Below are 20,336 nucleotides of genomic sequence, written 5' to 3'. Positions count from 1 at the left end.
GAGGCATTCCCCCATAAACCCTTGTAAACGCGCAAACCCTTCGCTCGCCATGCACTCCCTGGCTCCCTCTCATCTTTATTCTTTAGAGAACTTTTCACATCTAACCTAATATATGTTGTAGGTATTCGCTTGGTCGGTTGTTTATCTGCTTTCGCCACTGGACTGTCAGCTCAATAAGGGAGAGGATTTCTATCTACTTTGATCACTGCTGTATCCCCAGCATCCTAAGGTACCTGGCACATAATAGATGCTCAATAAATATTTGGTTTGTTTTTGAATAAATAAAGGTTCCTGCCCCTTGGTTAAACCCGTTAACATCTTAACTGGCACAATCACCCTGTGAGGAAACAGTGATGTTTACTTCCCACCACCACCAGGGAGAAGCTGACAGTTGGAGCCCCTGCTATATGAAATACGGCATTTTAAAGGGTTTTTTAAATTGCTGTCAAAGTACTCCTGTACTTCTCTTCACATAACTTCTTTTAACAACAAATTATTGCTCTTTGGAATTAATCTCTACCCCCCTCAATTTCTTATAATTGGTCATTGGGGTTGATTTTTTTACTGTTTATTTTGGGGGCATCTGGCTGGCTCAGTCCATTCACCATGTGACTCTTGATCTCGGTTTTGTGGGTTTGAGACCCACATTGGATATAGAGATTACTTAAATACATTTAAAAACTTTAAAAATAAAAAGTAATACTTATTTTGTATCTGGTTTAACCTAATTGAAATGTTAGGATTTAAGATTTTTATTTATTTATTTGAGAGTGCATGCACAAGAGAGGGAGGCAGACTCCCTGCTGAGCAGAGAGTCCAACATGGGGCTCAATCCCAGGACCCTGGTATTATGGCCTGAGCTGAAGGCAGATGTTTAATCGACTGAGCCACCCTGTTGCCACTGCAATGTTAGGAATTTTTACAGCATTTCCTTTGATATTCTTGGCTTTTCTAGTGAGACAATCATCTCTGATAATTATTTCATCTCTTCCTTGACAATATTTATTTTTTAAAAGATTTTATTTATATATTGCGGGGGAGAGAGCACAAGCTGGTTAACCAGATATTTCCTTGCATTTGGATTGTGTCAGCTATCATTTTCACAATATCTGTAGAAGTGACATTCTTGTGTTCTCTTTTTAATGGGCATGCTGCTGACATATGAGGGTTAAATATGTTATTTTTAAAATAGAAGTAGGTAACCTACTGTTTTTTTAACTTTTTATTACATACATTTCCAGCACAAAAGTAGAGACTAGTTAAAGGGTACCCCCTCCTTTGGCCTGGCATGCAATTTAATTTTTCACTGGATCTTTTCTCTCTAGCCCCACCTTTGCTTTCCACTTTACTCCTCCCCCAGTCATTTTGAAGCAAATCCTACACATTACTCCACTTCATCTGTAAGTGTTTCCTTATGTGTTCTAAAGATAGGGACTGGTTTTAAAAATAAAACTTCATTACAAAACAGATATGAATCATGGGACCCTTAAGTGGCTCAATCAGTTGAGCATCTGACTCTTGATCAGGTCTCAATCTCAGGGTCATGGGATCAAGCCCCATGTCGGGCTCCACACCGGGCATGGAGCCTGCTTAAGATCCTCTCTCTCCTTCTGCCCCTTCCCACCCACTAGCACACTCTCAAAAAAAAAAAAAAAAAAGATATGCGTCATAACCGTTGGGCACAGAGAATGCAAAATTACTATGATTAGCAGATACTACTACAAACCTCAAGACCCAAGAGAATTAACTAAAAGAAATGAACATTCAAGAGAGGCTAATAAATAAAAAAAAATAAAATAAAATAAAATAAAATAATAATAAGTAAAAAAAAAAAAAAGAGAGGCTAGAAAGGCATCAAATATGAAAACAATAATGGGAAACGTTTATGTACCACTCTGTGCCAGGGACTGCTCTAAGGTCCTTATAAATGTTTCTCACTTAGTCCTCATAGCAATTCATACAAGGTTGGACTGTTACTTCCTTTTACAGAAGATGAAATTGAGACCCAGAAGTGTTTAGTAACTTACCCTGGATTGTAGTGTGAGGGCAGAGCTGGGATAGAGTTCATGCTCCTTTTACATTATATTGCCCCTTGCCTGCATATCTTTCCTCTTTATAAGCAATATTAAGTTTGCAAACAAGACCGGAAAGTTTATATTTATTCATAATAATGAAAACAAAGGAAGCATAAGAAGAAACCTTCAAAACCCCAATGACAGATATAACAGAATCTCCATGCCACAAGCTGTATTGTGAAGATGTCAAATCTTGCAGAATGATCTACAGATTCAGTATGTAAAAGTGACAAAATCATGATGGGATGCTTTGACCATTGTCTCATCTTCTTTTACTGTATTTTTTCAATTTTTTTAAATTTAAGATAATTCAGACATTAAAGCATTAGTAAAATAGAATTTAAAACTGACTCTGTCTTTTGTTTGCTATTTTTTTTCTCCTTTCAAAATGAACAACATAGTAAGTTTTACTTTACTGTGAGGTACAGGAACTCATTCTAGAAGACGCTCATCGAACCCAGAGGCTTCTCTATCAGCTGTTTGGGGATTGGGTAGGAGCCAAGTTTAATATGGAGGTTCTGTTGGCCACGATTTGGGTGAGGGCTCAACACATACTGAGAAACAAGGAGGTCATTAATCCATTTGCTCTAAATGTTAGAAGATAAAGGCAAGAGTCACTAGAGGGGAAGTATAACCTGTCCCTCCGATACTGGGGTGTGGCAGGTTCTTGGCAGTGGGGGAAATAAAAGACAGTCTTGTCCTTTGCTCAATCCTCTTCTCAAACTATAAACATTGGAGGGACCCATGGCTTAATTATCAGCCCTTCTCTTTTCTGTCTTTATCCATTCTCTTTGCAATCTGTAGGGAAAAGGGTTAACTCAATAGGCCTGGGGCATTCAAACCCAAGAAAGGCCTTTTTCCATGACTGGCTCTTGGTTGGCTTCTAGGAACTAAGGTCTTCTAATGTTCTGATAAAGGGTTTTTGCAGGCCTGAGGCCTTGAGCCATGCTATCCCAGCTTGTCCTTAATTTATACAATGTGATCTATGGTGAACACCAACTTCCCTTCTGTAAGGGCCTAGAGCTTCAGTGACAGGTCAATCCTACAGTATATGCCCATGTAACTGACCTCCTATAAAAACCCTGGACACTCAGGTTCAGGGTGAGCTTTCTGGGTTGGCAACCCTTCACAAGTGGGTTGGCAACCCTTCACAACTGTTATCACACATCATTGTTGGGGGAATTCCCCTGTGACTCTACTGAGCAAAGACACTTGGAAGTTTGTACATGGTGTCCTTCAGATTTCACCCCATGCACCTTTTCCCTATGCCGATTTTATTCTCTATCTTTTTGCTATAATAAGCCATAACCATGAGTATAACCACTTCTGGGTCCTATGAATCTTTCCAGCAAATCATTGAGCCTGAGGCTGGTCTTGGAAAGCCCTGACACAGGATATCCTACAGCCCCATAACTTTAAATCCCACTGACAACTCTCAGATGTGTATCTCCTACCCTGATCTATCCAGACTTTTATGAACAGTTGCCTGTTTTATTCTCCAATCTATTTTTGATTTGCCTAAGACAAATTCTTGATTTTCCTTCCCTATCTGAAATGTGCTCCTCCCTCATTACTGCCTCAGAAAGTGGCTTGCAGTCATCCAAGGTGACTCCCAGAAACCTGAGAGTCACCCTTCACTCCTCACTCTCTCTTCACCAAGTCTGATTCTCACCACTTCTACCCCCAAAGCCCTAGGGACTCTAAGCGTCTTGCATCTGCTCCTCCCCAGGCTTCTTGCTTCATTCTGATTTTTTCCTGTAATCATCTCTTAATAGCCCCTTGTTCTTCTCCTCTGCCATTATTTGAAAGACTGGCCCCTGAATACATCCCCTGCTCATCTCTGGCTGGCTCACACTACATTTTCCCAACCCACCTGACGTGTCCATCACCAGTGTTTGCTCATCCTCATGATACAGCTATAGCATCACCAACTGCTAGGTTTTAAACCTTTGCACTCAGTTCTGGGTCACTTTCTCCCTGTTTGTATTGCTTTTAAAGAAACATGAGTCAAAAGCCCAAGATTTTGGCAGGAGCTAGGGTCTGGAGCTTGAAAAACACATTAAAACAGAATATCACAAGATCTACAAAGTCAATGGCTGGAATACAATAGGAACCCAATACATTTCATTGAATATCTGATTGAGCGTGATTTTTCTAGGATTTCTGAAGGAAATCTGCTTCTGTTAGACTGAGGGGTTGATCTGGCAGTAAATGTTCTGTTCTGGATTCACAAGCACCTGTTACACAAAGAGAAAAAATGAGTTCCATTTTCTGGGAAGGCCTTCCTGGCCTACTTGCTATATTTAGTCCAAGGCCCAGATACTCTGGCACTGTCCTCCATCTTGGAAATTCCAAAGATCTTCTTCCTATCTCACTGCACTTCAGTCATGCTGGCCCCTTTGTGTTCCTATAATGGCTGATATACTTCCCTACCATGGAGGACAGATTCTAAAGTGTCCTTCATACTCCTCACCTCCTGGTATTCATGCCTTTATGTCATCCTCTTCCCTTGAGGGCAAGATCTGTCACTGGCACCTATCCAGCAGAATATGGCAAAATGACAAGATGTGCATGATTGCATGTACTGATTCTGTTACATAAGATCACAACTTCTGTCTTGGCTTTGAAAAAGCAAGATGCAATGTTGTGAGCTGCCTATGGAGAGAGCCAATGGCAAAGGACAAGGGCAGCCTCCAGCTAGCTGCCTTGTTAGACAGTAAGAAATCGAGGCCCTTGTTAGGACAGCCTGCAAGATGTCTGTTAGGCTGCCAATTGAAGCCAACTTAAGGCTGCCAATAACCACATGAGCTTGGAAGTAGATCCTTCCCCAGTCAAACCTCAGATGAGATCTGAGCCCAGGCTAACATCTCGATTATAGCCTGGCAAAAGGCCCATCTAAGCAGTGCGTGGACTCCTGATGGAAACTTTGACATAATAACATATACTATTTTAAGCTGCCAAATTTGTGGTACTTTGTTGTGCAGCAACAGATTATAATATACCCACTTCAGAACCTTTTCACTTAATGCCCCTCAACTTGGAGTACTCCACTCCAGACGCTTTGCATGGTTTGCTCCTTCTCAACCCTCCAGAATAGAGCAGATGTTGAGTTTGCTGACCCAACACTCTTCCCCATATCTTATCCCTTGCCTACTTCCACTGACAAGACTAGGAAGCGTAACACCTCACCCTCTCGACCTTCTTTGCAACAAGGAATATACCATGTGGCAGAATTCTGGCCAAGGAGACATAAGAAGAGTTTCAGTGAGTGAGACTTCTAGGAAGAGCTTTTGCTTTACTGATGGAAGGGAACAAATGCAGCTCTCCTCCATGGACCCTGATGAAGAGAGGGGCCTAAACGACTAGCTGTACTGGTGCTAAGCTGACTGAAGAGCTGGCAAGCCTCAACACAATCTGTACAATGGCCTGAGCCAGTCTGATTCTCCTCTGTAGAATTTGAACCTGGAAACTCTAAAGTAGTAATAGAGGGTGTTGTTATACGTAATCTGAAGTTATAGAGGAGTAGTGACCAGGAAGCTTGCACAGGAACTCAATCTGGACTAAGAACAATGGGGCAAGTTCCTTGCTTAGCAAATATGAGCAACCATATAAGAGAGAAAAGCTTCCTGATAACATTCCAGTCCTTGTACGACCACAGGTAATTTCTGAAATTGAGTTATCTGAGATTCCCCAGTGTTCTCTCAATTACTTTCGGAGGGTTTGTCTTTTTACTGAAGTCTCTAACTATGGGGGTACCTGGCTGGCTTAGTTGGTAGAGCATGTGGCTCTCGATCTTGGGGTCATGAGTTCAAGCCCCACATTGGGTATGGAGCCTACTTAAAAAAAAAAAAAAAAGATAATGTTTAAAATCCCTGACTATGATACATAAGACATTTACATCTTTTGAGAGGGATTCATCTGTCAATTAGACTAAAGCCTGGCACCCTCCAATCTACCCTCCACAGTAATTGGTCTACCCTCTGAAATAACAGGGAATGCATCTGTCACTCCACTGCTAGGCAGCACTTCAGACACAAAAAAATTGGAGTTCTGTGTCCCTGAAGTTTCTTTTTTCCAAATCCGTTCTGGCCTCCCTCTTTTGCCTCCTAAAAAGTCTGATTAGTCACTGACTCCTTCAGAGGATACTGTCTAAAGTCCATCTCTGAACATGGAGTAATCTGGTTAGTCCTGAATATAGATGTTATCACTTGAGTCATCTGAGATAATTTCACTAATCCTTAAAACCAGGAAGCCATCACCTGAACTTTCAATGGGAAGCTCTGCTTCTCAATTGCCCAAATGAGCTAATAATTTTCTTCTTTTTGGGTGATAAAACTGATGATGCTTTTTAAAAAAAAAATTGGCTATTAGGGAAGTCAAAGACAAATGAGAAATATAGGGACAGATACTCTGTAGGTCCAGCATGTTTACTTTCTTATACATACCTTAACTTCCTGCTCTTATTTAAAGTATTTTCCTAATTGTGGTTCCTATTTGTAATTAAGCACCATTATATAGTGTGGTATATAAGTTTGCTGTCAATTGTCTCAAATCCTCCATGGGAGAAATGTAGAGAGGTAAATATGAAAAAAAATTAAAGATTAGAAAGAAAAGAAAACAAATTAAAGAGGATAGATGGTTATCAATGCACTGAAAGGGATGGGAATAGTGAGAAATGGAATGGAATGGAAATTGATGTCAGGGAGTCGAGTGAAATAAATGGCATCGCATCCAAAAAATGTAAATGAAAGAAATGGAATAAATAGAAAATCAGGGGTGCCTGGGTGGCTTAGTGGGTTGGCTTTGTGGGTGCCTGTGGGCTTAGTGGGTGCCTTTGGCTTAGGTCATGATCCTGGGGTCCCAGGATTGAGCCACACATTGGGCTCCCTACTCAGTGGGGAGTCTGCTTCTCCCTTTCCCTCTGCCTCCCCCTAGCTCGTGATCACGCTCACAGTCTCTCTCTCTCTCTCTCTCTCTCTCAAATAAATAAATAAATAAATAAATAAATAAATAAAATCTTTTTAAAATAAGTATAAAAATTATAGTTGAAAAGAATGCAAAGGAAAAGAATGGAGTAAAATAAGCTGGTGTGGAAAGGAGAAGAATGACATGGAGCATAGGATAAGAACTGAATGGACCAGAGTAGCAAGGGAAGGCATTTGAAGAGAGGAAAAGAATGGAAGACAAGTGACAAAAATGTAATATGATAAGGGAAACTGGGAATTTAGGAATGGCAATACAGCAACAAAATTGGAGTGCTGTGGAATCTAGAATGAGAAGATGGCATAGAATGGAGCTCGTGCAATGGTGTGTCTTGGGGGGAAAGGAGATGGGAAGGAACAGAAGGAGAGGACCTGAAATCAGGAAGCTAAATGGTAAGGAAAGTAGTATGAGCTGCTGGAAGGGAGTGTGATGGGAGAGGACAACGGGAGCATGGAATAGGATCCAATGGAGAAGAGTGGAGAAGGGATGGAAGAGGACAGAGTAGATGGAAATGGGAAACAGTGAATAGAATTGAGCAGCAGAGGAAGGCATAGGGGAAAGGAAATGGAGGGAGAAGGAGGAAAGAAGTGGAAGGAAAAGGAAGAGAGTACAAAAATACTGTATGGAAGGAGAAGAAGGGGAATGTGCTAGAATGAAGTGAAAGCCAGGTACATGGCACCGTGTAAATAGGGAGATTGAACAGAAAGGAGCAGGATGAGGGCACCTGAGTGACTCAGTTGGTTGAGCATCTGCCTGTGGTTCAGGACCCTGGGATTGGGCCCCATATCAGGCTCCCTGCTCAGTGGGGAGCCTACTTCACCCTCTCCCTCTGTCCCTTCCCCCACTCATGTTTCCTCTCTATATATCATAAATAAATAAATAAATAAATAAAATCTTTTTTAAAAAAAAGGAAGGGAGGGAGGGAGGAGGAGAAGGAAGGAAGGAAGGAAGGAAGGAAGGAAGGAAGGAAGGAAAAAGAAAGAAAGAAAGAAAGAAAGAAAGAAAGAAAGAAAGAAAGAAAGAAAGAAAGAAAAAGAGAGAAAGAAAGAAAAGGTGATGGTGGGAGCTAGAATTGTAGGATGGACTAAATATATGAGTGGGGAAGAACAGGGATGAAAAGAAAGAGAATAGAAATGACACAGAAGGTTGGGATGGAAACAGAATGGACAGAAATGGAAGAGAAGGCTGCAGAATGTAGAAGGCATGAACCCAGTGGAGTTAGAGGGAAAAAATAAAAATGAGGAAAATGCAATAGAAAGCAATGGGAAAGAATAGAAGAGACATAAAGAAGAGATGGAGAGGAATGGAATGGCATGAAATAAGAGGAAAACAAGGAATTTTATGAAAAGAAACAAAAGAAATGGCATGCAGAAAGATGGAAGAGAATGGAAGTAAATAGAATGGCAAGCAAATGGTTGGATAAAGTGGGAAAGAAATGGAGTAAAGTTGGGCGCCTGGGTGGCTCAGTGGGTTAAGCACCCAACTTTTAGTTTCCGATCAGGTCACAATCTAAGGGTCATGAGATTGAGACCCACATCAGACTCTGCAGTGGGGATGGATGTCTGCTGGAGATATTCTCCTTCTTCCCCTCCCCTACCTCATGCTCTCTCGTGTGCACACTTGCTCTCTCTCAGTTGCTCTCCCTCTCAAATAAAAAGGGTGGAGGAGTAAAGTAAAATGGGTAGAAAGGAAATGAGTGATGTAGGAGTGCCCACAGTACTGACTCCACCTTGTCCACATCTGCAAGACGACCTTTCTTGGGGCTACGTGTTTCAGGCACCTTGCAGGTTAGGGTATGCCACGACCGAATGTGGGAAGGCTTGTTTTGGTCTTGCCTACGCTTGTTTAGATAACTGGTAGAGATGATGATACAATTTCTTCCCCACCTCCACCCTTCTGGAGCACAGTTGGTGGCAAGAGGTCTGGTACACGTTAGACACCTTGCCTTCACCCTCTAAAATCTGTGGACTAAGACTGGGATCTTGTGGAGAATTGCTGCACTCCTTCTTGATCATCATCCACCTGATTTCCCCCAGTCAGTAAGTTATTCTGAATGAAACTCTCTGTAAACTGTAATGTAAGCAAGCATCTGCTTTGTTTTATGGCCTCAGAGTGCCTGCTCAATCTGGGGGATATGTTCCTGCTCCTCCTGCACCTCCTAACAGGTAAGATGAAAATAAATGTGAGGGAAACATGGGCTGGAGTAAAAATCAAGGGGACTGGAAAGGAATAGAATGAAATGAACTAGAACATGATAGGATGGAAATGAGTGGAATGGAACTGAAAAACAGTGAAGGGAAAATGCTCTTGGTAGCTTATCCTACAGACTTCTCAGCAAAGAGGAGAGGCAGATTGGTGACAGCTCTCCACCTGTTCAAAGATTCAGGGTGGCATAAAAGTACCTCATAGTCTGACTCTGTGTTTCTTTTTGGTAGAGTGGGGACCAGTGGATCCAATGCAACTGTGGAAGATGGTTTTCTGGGGCCATGGCAATAGTATCCAGAGGCTGTTGATGGTGGATCCTTCTACAAGCAAATGGAGAGATCAGTTAGGGATCACGGGCACAGATTGCCTTAAAATCACCATGTCTAGAAAGTGCCAACTTGCACTCTTCAGCGACCTCAGAGAGGAATAGGTTTCACCAGGTTCTTACAAAGAATCAGAAATAGATGTAAGTTTAGGACCTAGGGCCCTGGCCCTGACCTAGAACTCTGTCTTTTCACCTGGCTACCTTGGCAATCTCTACTCCAAAATTTCCTTTGCACCTCAGCATGTGCTAGGCTACTGCTATCTCATTTGCAATCCAATTCAGAGCCCCGGAGGTAAAAGAAATCACAGCAGGAGCCAGGGACCCAGAATCTGGTCGAGCTGCCTCTGAGGCCTTGGGCCACTGTCCCCCCCTTCCCTAGCCTTGCAATGCACAATAAAGAGTTACACAGGATGGTTCCTCAGACTTGTCAAATACAAAATTCTCAGATTGTATTCTCACTGCAGCTTTTTAAAGTCAAACCCAGCAGTGCCAACCTACCTCATAAAATTGCTCTAGGGGATCTGGTGGCAGCATCTGGGAAAAAAGAAAGTGATAAAGAGGTCACAGGGCTTGGGATGGGGACCATTCCCAGCAATTCTCAGAAACAGCTTTGGTCTCAGAGGCCCCTTACATCCCTTCTGACTCCTAGAGGAGCTCAAGGCTAGGCATTGTCATGTTGAGAGGCAAGACAAAAAGAGATGGAAAGCCAGAGAGGGTCTTGTGGATTCCCAGAGGAGGCAGGGGAGGAAATGCAGAGAAACTCAAGCTAGCACTGGGTATTCTCAAGAGAATATGCCTCACTTCCCAACCCCAGAGGTGGGACTGGAACAGCCCTGCTGCACTGGGGAAGGGCCAGATTCTCAGGGGAGCAGGGAGGGTCCCTCTGGAGCATTGCTCACCTCTTTGACTCCAACTTGTCCTTGAGGTTCAGGTAAATTGGCATACATGGCCTTTGGCCAATCTAGAGAAATGGAATGACAGCCCAGGGCTGGTATCAGGAAGAGATGTAAGGGAAGGGGTTGTTTTCGTTGTCTGCCTGCCTGCCTGCCTTCCTTCCTTCCTTCCTTCCTTCCTCCCTCCCTCCCTCCTTACCTCCCTCCCTCCCTCCCTCCCTCTCTTCCTCCCTCCCTTTTTCCTTCCCCAGGACTCTCCATCACATCTCTGGTGAGCTTGACCTAGAAATGCCCTGGAAATCTAGTTCTGGGTTAGATAAGGCTGTTTGATGAGATGGATGAGGACAGAAATCTAAGACCTATTGCTATCTGTGTCATTGGGTTCTCTGTAGAGTGGATTTATCCTTTATCCTTCTTGGGCATGGATTTCCTCTCTGTAAACCTGAGCTGGATTGGACAGTCTCTAGGGCTTCCATTTTGTGGGGTCCATCCTTCCAGAATCTTAGCCCAGAGATGTCAAAGGTGTTTCATTTTGCCTTTAGTCAGCTCCCACCCATCAGTAGAGGGTGCATGAAGCACTGTGTTGAGATGGGTTATAAAGGTGAGTTTGGGTTCAGCAGGGATGAGTGTTGCAATTGATTCTCTCTGCCTACAGCGATCAATTAGCAAAATTTTCTGAGATTGAGGAAGGAGAGAAGGGTAACAAATGCCCATTTATGCTGTGGATGTTGGAAGAGCAGAACTCCTCCGAGTTCTTGGCTCCAATCTCATCCATGATCACTAGTGGCAGAGCTGGGAGCAGAAGTCCGGGCTCCCAGTACCAGCCTATTCTCTAGCCTCCACCGCTGCCCTGGGTATCAGCCATGAAGTCACTTACTAGAACAGGACTCTGCACAGGGCTCCTCCGCAGAGCTGGGTGTTGCTGCCTCCTGGACGGGGTCCTCTGCTTTTTTCCTTGAGAACCTGAAACCCCAAGTCCCTCATTCTTCTGCCCCCAGACCTCACCATCTTCGCAGGTGCTACCCATAACCCATGTCCATTATTGGGCAATGTCCCAATCCCCCTGAGTTCCCCAGTTGCTACTAACACAGCTCAGCACCATGGTCAGCAACTCTTCAGCCAGGCAGGCCCCCTGCAGGCCACCATGTCCCCTACCCCATTCCCAGCTTTACCGTTTGGCATTTCTGTTGTAGAGGAAATAGCCCAGGCCTGCAGTCAGGGCAATGAAAATCAGGATCCCGAGGGCAATGCCAACAATGACTCTTGCAGACAGGGAAGACCTGGGACCTGGGCAAGGAGAAAGAATTGGGACCCTGGTCTGACACCCTCGTGCCTGCCCCCCTCCCCTTCCCAAGCTGTGGTTTTATCTCTAGTGCCACTTGATGAACACTTGTTTTCCAGTCACTGGGAGGCAGCATTTTGTCATATTAATAGCATAATTTTTAGAGCCAAATGGCTTATTCACATCTCAGCTGTGTGACCTTGACCATGCTACTTAACCTCTCTGTGCTTCAGTTGTCTCCTCTGTAAAAAGGGATAATAGTGTCAGTGGTTGCTAAAAAGATTCAATATAAGAGTATTCATGTTCAAAATATGGAATGTTCAACATGTTCAAGGTAGGACAATACTTAGGCCCATGGAAAGTGATCAGTAAATGTTGGTGGGATGACAATACTGTTTAAGATAATGGATCAAATATGGCCTTCAGAGGAAAGGGCTTTGAAAACCAGAAACCTGGCTTTCCGCTATTTTCCCCCTCATTTTCATACCTGAGTCACCTTTAACTTTCTGGGGCCCTGTGACCATGGACAAGTGACATCCTTCTGAGTCTCATTTCCTCATCTGCAAAGTGAAGGAAATGGTACTCACTGCACAGTGATGATGTGAAGATGAAATGAAATCGTGAATGCTCATGCCGGGCATACTACAGGTGATTGATTAATAAATGGCAGCTGTAATCATTAACGTGGGCCTGTGTTTGCCCATCCAGCTTCTGCCCAGAAGCCTTCTCAAAGGGGTAAAGTCCAGCCACAGGGTTTGGGAAGGCAGCCATGAGGATCAGGGTTAAGAGGAAGGGGCTCTCTGCTTTGGAGGGGCATGAGGGGGCTTCCAGGATGCTTTGGAGGTTCTTAGTTTCATTCTTTGAGCCCTCATTTCTTTCTCTGTCAAACAAGCAGAGCCATTCATAACCCTACAGGCTTTGAGGAGATTGAATGAGATCCCATGTAGGAGAACCAGCACCGTGCCTGACACAGTCAGTATTTGATGAAAGGCAATGGTATGATCCAATGATGATGATGCCAGAAACTGCCATCCACCAAGCTCTAAGCTGCAAGAGCCCTTCACATGTGATCTCATTCAAATCCTATAACATTCCCATGACCATCAACAGGACTCACTGCTCCCTCCCCTGAGCTTCTGTTTCTCCATTCATCAAATGGTCTTAACAAGACCAGAGAGTGTTTTGAGGATTAAATAAGGTAGTCTGGGAAGGTACATATGGTCCTCCGCTTGGTGATAACTAAGAACATGAGTCCTGAGGCAGCCGGCCTGGTTTCAAACTGTAGGATGGGGCTCAGTCTCTCCTACACAACAGAGATACCAGCAGGCCCACCTCAGAGTTGGCTGGTAGAGAGCATCAAAAAGCATTTGCTGATATTGTGTATGGAAAGGCTTATTTCAGGCATCTGGCAATAGGCTCAATTAAGAATAATTTCATTTGTTTAATAAACATAATATGCCAGGCACTGCCATAAAAACTTTACAAATGTTGGTTAATTTTCAACGACCCTATGATCTAAGCACAATTATTATGTTTGTTTTACCCACAAGGAGTTGGAGGTCCAGAGAGGTTAAGCAGCATACCCCATGTCATACAGCTAATAAGCATCAGAACTGGGATACAGACTCTGGCTAATAGTGATACTGTGTTGCCCTCTCAGGAACTCAAAAGACAGAAATACAGGGACTCACTGCCAGTCACATCCAGTTATTATTAATATAATTCCTATAGTTAGGGGCACCTGAGTGGCTCAGTGAGTTAAGCATCTGCCTTCAGCTCAGGTCATGATCTCAGGGTCCTGGGATCAAGCTTCACATCTGGCTCCCTGCTCAGTGGAAAGTCGGCTTTTCCCTCTCCCTTTGTTCCTCCCCTGCTTGCACTTGCTCACTCTCCCTCTCTCTCAAATAAATAAAATCTTTAAATATATATATATAGTTCCTATAATTAATATAATTCCTACCAGTTCACTCCTTTGCTCATTGACTATCTCCCTGACTTACTATACTTCTAAACAACTCTAGAAGGGAAGGCATTACAACTCCCATTTCCAGGTAAGAAAACTGAAGCTCAGAGCAGCCTGGAGGGTTTTCTGGGGCACGCAGCTAGGATGCAGATGTTCTAGTTCCCGAGCATTAAGGACTGGGATTCAGCAGCTCCATGCAGTACACTCATCATACTAGAAGACTAGATAGTGAGGCCGGCATTAGGAAAAGCCACCTGAGCCCCAGTGGAAAAGGCACTAAGGGACTCACCTACCACTGTGACCAGGACCGAGGCAGAGCGGGCCAGCTGGGTCAGTGGGTTGGAGGCCATGCAGTTGTAGACACCCTGGTGTTCCCAGGTCAGGGTCCCGATGATTAACTGCTGCCCCATATACACAGTGGTGGAGTGTTCAAGGGTCCATTGAAACTCAGCGCCTGGCTGAGACTCTGCCTGACAGTACAGGGTCAGGCTAGAGTTGAGCTCTGCCTTGACAGTGCTGACCGCCCCAGATGCTGCCCCTCTGGTGATGTCCACTTGATCAGGGCCATCTGTGTGCAAAGCCAAACATCATGCACCCACTCTCTGCTGGTGAGGTTTCCCTTACTGCCCAGTCTGCTTCCACACTGGAAGTTTTACCCCCTTCCCCCCATCTCCATCCCCACCCCTTCTTGAGTCTAACAGAACTTTAGGTTGTAGCCTGGCTCTTCTGATGCCTTTGAAAACGAGTCTCGAGAGAGATGTTCTCTTTTCCTCCTTAGGTGCCACACAGGCAGACTGTAGTCCACGATGTGGACCGGACAAACCCAAAGGAAAACAACATCAAAATAAAAAACAAAACCCCCTACCCTTGCAAAAGCGAACTCTCACCACGGAGCCTCATAATGCATCCAGGCTTCCCAAACTGTTGCTGTGGCTTGTGAACATAGCCCTACATTTCCAAAAACTTCACCATTCTGATGGACTTTTTTAGTGAATTGAGCAAATAGCCCTGTTGGGATATTTAAATGTACATCCCCTTGTTCTCCAAGGTCAGATACTTGCAAATTTCCTTCCTGAAGCCAGAAGGAGATTCCTGGCACCTGGCTCTCCTCCCACACAGTGAAAGAAACAAGCAAAATGGCTGTTGAGTTTCTCATGCAAACTAAGAGTTGAGGCTTTGTCTTATTTAAATTAACATGAACTGCTGGAAAGAAGGATGCAAAGAGTTGGGACTCAGGGAAAGGAGGAAAATCCTGCCCTCATTGCCTGCTAGGCATCCTTTGATATTCTCCCCATCAGAATCCCATGGCCACCAGGATCCCTCAGGGTCTTCCCATCCTGGTGTCAAATCCTCCACACAGCGGCCAGAGGGGCTCCCGAAGTACAAACTTGACACTATCCCTCCCCTGCTCGGAGCCCTCCATGGCTCCCTAATGCCCTTCGGACAAAGGCTGCAGCTGATGAGCTCATTCACAATCTTGCCCTTACAGATCCTTCCAGCCCCACCTCTCACCTCTCCACAACCCTCCACCCCCTCCAGTCTCAATTCAGAAATAAGATCCCACTCAGATGTTCCATCTTTATCATGCTGCCTCTTACTTTAGAGCCTTCACACATTCTCTTCCTTCTCTGGAATGCTCTTCCCTGAGTCTGCTCTACCTAGCTTCCTTGTCCTATGGATCTCATGGTAGAGACCACCTCTCACGATGAGCCTCCCCACATCTCCCAGACTGGTGGGGGCTTCCTTTGGGTTCCCCAAATCCTGTCATCCCGTGGCAGCACTCTTGACACTGTATTTTTTTTTCTTTGCCTGATTATCGACCTCCTCATCCCAAGTAGGCTGTGAGCTCCAAAAGTCATGGCTACAACTTATCAAGCACCCCACATTTGCTCAGCAGAGATGAGCAAAAGAACAGTTTTTGGTTTTATGACTGAAGTGGGAAGTGAAGAAGAGAGCAGTAGGGTACGTAAGCCTCCATATGCCCCATTACTTAACACACATACACATACACATACACATACTCAATATGTGCTTTTTCTCCCTGCAGGTGCCTCTTCTTCACTTCAGTTTGTGGCCACTACACTGTTTGAATAGCTCAGGCAAACAAACAAACAAATAAACAAAAAAACAACTTTGGAGTCAGTCCCTTTCTCTTTCACTTGTGTCAACAGCAGCAAATCCTGAGTTCTATATTCAAAATGCATCCATGGTCTGATCACTCCTCATTTCCCTGACGGACAACTGTGGCCACCCGGAGAAAGCACCTCACAGACTTCTCACAGCAGGAGTTTCAATAACCCAAGTGCCCAGCCTCTGTGCCCTAAAATCCACTGCTGTCCCTCCCACGGGCTACCCTCTACCTGTACCTGAGTGTATTGGGGAAACAGAGGCAGGCTCCTTCCTGGGAGATACAAGGCTTTCTGACAGTCTTGATGATGTTTCTCAGACTGCATGGTGGGGCTCCACGCTTCCATCCAACCTTCTCTCCCTCCCTCTCTCCTGCTTGCTCAGGGTGGGATAAGCATCTCGGTCACTGGTTCCCCCAGCCTTCCAAGGCCTTCTCCCTACTTTTCTGCACAGGAGCATCCCTCCTACTAAAATCCTTGCATGTCTCATCCCTTTAATTCTGCCTTGGGGTCCGCCTCTCCAAGGACCTGAACAATCACAACACTTTCTAAACCACTTCTGTCTCCCCAGCTTCCACCCCACAGACAGGGCCCAGGATATCCTGTGAAAACCTAATCCTCTCCTCCTTCCCCCTAGAACCTTCTGTTGCTCCCAGTGCCTTCACCATGGCTAATGGAATTTGTCCCCACCCTTTTACCTCTTGACCTCTTCTGTTCTGTCCTCTCCCTAATTCGCCTGTCTAGTTGCCTCAGCCTCCTTGGGTCCCTGTGCCCACTGCTCACCACCCACTCCACATGCTGCTCCCTCCCCCTGGCACTCTCTTCCCTTATCTGCCTATGCAGTTCTGCATGAACACCACCTCCTCAGGGAGGCCTCCCTGATGACTCCACCTAAGACAGTAGCACCTTCCCCTCCCAGCTTCCCCTGCCCCCATGCTGCCTTATGGTTCTCCTCAGCCCCGCCCAACACACCATGTCTCTCCCTTAACTGTTTAGGGTGTGTCTCCCCACTAGAAGGTAAGCCCCACATGGGCAGGTGATTTGTCTTGTTCCATGCCCAGACGTGCCTGGCACAGAACCAGTGTTCAGTAATTGTGGGATGAATGGCTGGAAGGAAGGGAGGGAAGGAAGGAGGGAAAGAGGAGGACAAGGTGCAGCTTGGGTGACTCACAGCTGATGGTGAGCCTTACGGCCTTGCTTCGTGCCCGGCTGCCCCAATTCCAGACCTCACACTCATAGGGTCCCGTGTCGTCTCTCCGGAGGCCATGGATTACCAGGCTCCTGTTGTTGGCCGACAGCACCAGGTGTTTGTTGGGCAGGAGGGCCTGGCCCCTCAGGAACCACAGGACTCCAGCCTCCTTGTGGGAGGTCTGGCAGGTCAGGGTCACAGAGCTGGCATTTTCCACGAGATTCAGGGTTGGGGGCACAATGTGAGGCTCAGTCAGCATTTCTGGAAACACACAGAGACATAGGGTAGGGGTCAGGAACTCTTCCCCAGTCTCTTGCCCAGGTGGGCCCCATAGGGCTTTCCAGGGATCTATGTTATATATTGTGGGTGGTGTGTGTGTGTGTGTGTGTGTGTACTTTGCCTATGACTACATTAATGGGAGGTATGAGTGTGTGCTGTGTGGCAATAATGTGAGTATGTTATGGGCTTTCTGTGTACAGTGAGTGTGTGGAATATGGGCATGTTTTGTGTGTAAGTTTGTGTGTGTGTCTGTGTATATGTTTTGTGACTATGAGGTATTGTTCATATTCACTTTGTGAGTGTGCATTGTATGTATATATTCTCTGCATATGAGAGTATGTTGTGTGTGGTATTGTGTCTGTTATACATATGTGTTGTATGGTGTTCTACATGCTGTGTGTATGACTGCGTTGTGTGTATAGTATATATACACTGAGTATGTGTAATGTGTCAGTTGTGTACATGTGCTGAGGGTATTGAATGTAGAGTATGTGGTGCATGTTCTGTGTTGTATGTGAGGATCTTGAGTGACTGTGATGTGTGTGTTATGTTATATGTTGTATGTATGTTATATGTTGTGGGTGTATATGTTTTACGTGAGAGTGTGTGGTGTGTTTGTGGTATTGTTTGTTGCATATGTATCACATGTGAGATAGTATGTCTGTGTTTTATATGTGAGTATCTCCTGTGTGTAGTATATGTGTTGTGTGTATGTGTGAGTGTATTGCATGTATGTGTTAGGGGGTTGTCTATACAGTGTGAGCATGTGATGTAGGTCTATGACGTGTTATGTTCTCTGTGTGTTGTATGTATCTGTTGTGTACATGTTATATGTATCTGTTGTGTGCATGTGCCTTGCATGCATGTTGTATGTTGGTTGTGTTGTGTGTTATGTGTATTAGTTGTACATGAATTATGTGTGTCTTGTGTGTGTTGTACAGGTGTGTGAATGTGCTGTGCATATGTGGTTACTACTCACGTGTTGAGATGTGTGAATACTGTGTTAGTGTTTGTATGTAGAGAGAATCAACCCCCCTACCAAGTTTCAGAGAACCAAAGAATGGACAACCCATAGACAGCCAACAAGGTCTTGTGGAAGATGTGCCAAGCCAGGAGCCAGGCCCTTCCCTGTGGTCAGAGACCTATGCTGTCACCAGCCACAGAGGAAATCCCCACTCTTCTGTGTTCTCAACCTCTGGGATACTGGTGTAGCTCTGACTCTCAGAGGAACAAAGGAAACAGGAAAAAGAGGCTTACCAAGGACTCGGACTTCAAGAGCACTCAGGCGGAGCAGGTGGGTGGCAATGTTGGACACCAAGCACCTGTACATGCCTTCATGCTCCTTGGACACAGCCTGGATGGTAAATGTTCTCATCGAGGAAGATGGGAGAGAGTTGTTGAGGAGAAACCAGGAATAGTCAGGAGGTGGATGAGACCGTGTGTCCACCGAGAGGGTCACAGTGGAACCCTCTATCACCTCAACCACCTCCCCGCTGGATATGCCAGACTCCAACTTGATTTCAAATGGGTCAGGACCATCTGGGAAGACAAGAACAATCATAGCAGTAACAATCACATCAGCAATGGCTCTCTTACGGAGAGCTCAGGAGTCAATAAATATTAGTATTTCTCTTCTCCATACCCAAGCTCTGGATCAACTACAAAGGAGAGACAGGAGTCTAATGGAAGTTAAATGTCAGCCTTATCTGTAGGTAAAGCGGGATTTAAGACACACCTAAAGCATACCAGCAAATGCTCTTTCCTTGCCCCTGCCAGACAAGACATCTGAAGGTGACTTAGTTTTAGATATCTTAACTTGGATGTTTCCAGTAGTATCCAAGTAGAGACATCAAACAGTTATAACGTCTGGAGTCCAAGGGTAGACAAGTCCACATTGGATGGTTTCTAAAGCTGTGAGACTGAATGAAATCACCAAGAAGGGGGTGTCAGTGAAGGGCTGGGGAGAATGGAAAGGGACTCACAGTTCACAGTCAGGAAGGTGGGATCACTCCTGTGGACATGGAGGAAACCCTGAGCTTCACATTTGTAAATCCCAGAGTCCTCCCGTTGCACAGTGAGGATAGTGAGGTTCTTGCCATCCGTGGACAGCTGCATGCGTTCATGGAACACCAGGGGGACATCTTTGAAGAACCACTGGATGGTAACATTGGCATCCTTGGTGTAACAGTAGAAGGTCACCTGTTCCATCTGCTCTGTGGCAGTGTTTTGGCTGATTGAAATGGTGGGCTTGGCCAGCAGTCCTGCACAGAAAGAGAGATAAGGAGACAGAGGAGGACCAAGAAAAATGTAGCCACAGAGAGACCCAGAGAGTCAAGGATGGATTGGAATTGCCAGAAGACACACGAGCTCAATGCCTGGGCTCAAATGCTAGATCTACTGCTCATTTTAAGTGTGGTCATGGGCAACTTATTTCCTCTCTCTGAGTCTTCATTAAAAGGGATTGTACAAATAAAGCAGAAGGATCTGGGATATGACAATGGGTCAATTAATATCAGCTTTTAAGGAGAATCACTTTTGTAACAGGGATGCCAGCCAGATCCCAGTGCCTACTTCTTAGCCAACCTTTCCCACCCACAACCATGCTAGCCACAGTCCACCCCTCTACACCTGCCCCAGTACACTTGATTTGACCAACCAGTTGTTGCCAGACCCTGGCTGGGCCAATCTGATTGGTCTCGTTGGAACTTCGAGTATGGAATCCTAATGGTGATTTAGGTATGAAGGCAGGGATCAGAAGGATAGCTTTGTTTTCTGTGTCCACATCTATGAATCTGCCATGAGTCTGAGTTGCCCAGGGGGTCCCAGACATAGATGGAACAGCATCCTTCTCACCTTGGGTGGTGGTAAATGGGTTGGTATCAAGGGTGAGTTGGGCTGCAGCTGGTAGACTCCACATGGTCAAAAGTGAGGCTGGTGGGGAAGAGGGAAGAGGCATTTAGGGAGGAAGAGGTGTGTTGGAGGTCCAGTTATGGTCTCCATAAATATAAGGGGGTCT

The 20,336-nt window shown here is 45.1% G+C and overlaps 1 protein-coding gene across 4 annotated transcripts in view; it reads right to left on the bottom strand.

Annotated features, from left to right (window-relative positions):
• Positions 1-2,116: 2,116 nt before the first annotated feature.
• Positions 2,117-20,336, bottom strand: part of CEACAM20 (CEA cell adhesion molecule 20) — a 79,068-nt gene continuing 60,848 nt past the window's right edge. For 3 of the 4 annotated variants that reach the window (XM_038528633.1, XM_038528631.1, XM_038528632.1), the window contains 11 exons: positions 20,174-20,251; positions 19,303-19,581; positions 18,578-18,859; positions 17,024-17,302; positions 14,016-14,294; positions 11,654-11,768; positions 11,359-11,444; positions 10,488-10,549; positions 10,087-10,122; positions 9,461-9,583; positions 2,118-4,312 (listed from right to left, as the gene is read on the bottom strand). In XM_038528633.1, coding sequence (XP_038384561.1) covers positions 4,259-4,312; positions 9,461-9,583; positions 10,087-10,122; positions 10,488-10,549; positions 11,359-11,444; positions 11,654-11,768; positions 14,016-14,294; positions 17,024-17,302; positions 18,578-18,859; positions 19,303-19,581; positions 20,174-20,237 — 1,659 coding nt within the window. In that variant the 5' untranslated portion in view covers positions 20,238-20,251 and the 3' untranslated portion in view covers positions 2,118-4,258. Of the gene's footprint in view, positions 4,313-9,460; positions 9,584-10,086; positions 10,123-10,487; positions 10,550-11,358; positions 11,445-11,653; positions 11,769-14,015; positions 14,295-17,023; positions 17,303-18,577; positions 18,860-19,302; positions 19,582-20,173; positions 20,252-20,336 lie in introns of all 4 variants that reach the window. The other variant, XM_038528634.1, reaches the window with a different exon arrangement.

The sequence above is a fragment of the Canis lupus genome, chromosome 1, assembly GCF_011100685.1.
Source record: "Canis lupus familiaris isolate Mischka breed German Shepherd chromosome 1, alternate assembly UU_Cfam_GSD_1.0, whole genome shotgun sequence".
NCBI classification, from domain to species: domain Eukaryota; kingdom Metazoa; phylum Chordata; class Mammalia; order Carnivora; family Canidae; genus Canis; species Canis lupus.
Note: the sequence above shows the minus strand (reverse complement) of the source record. Positions and strands in the feature narration are given on the sequence as shown.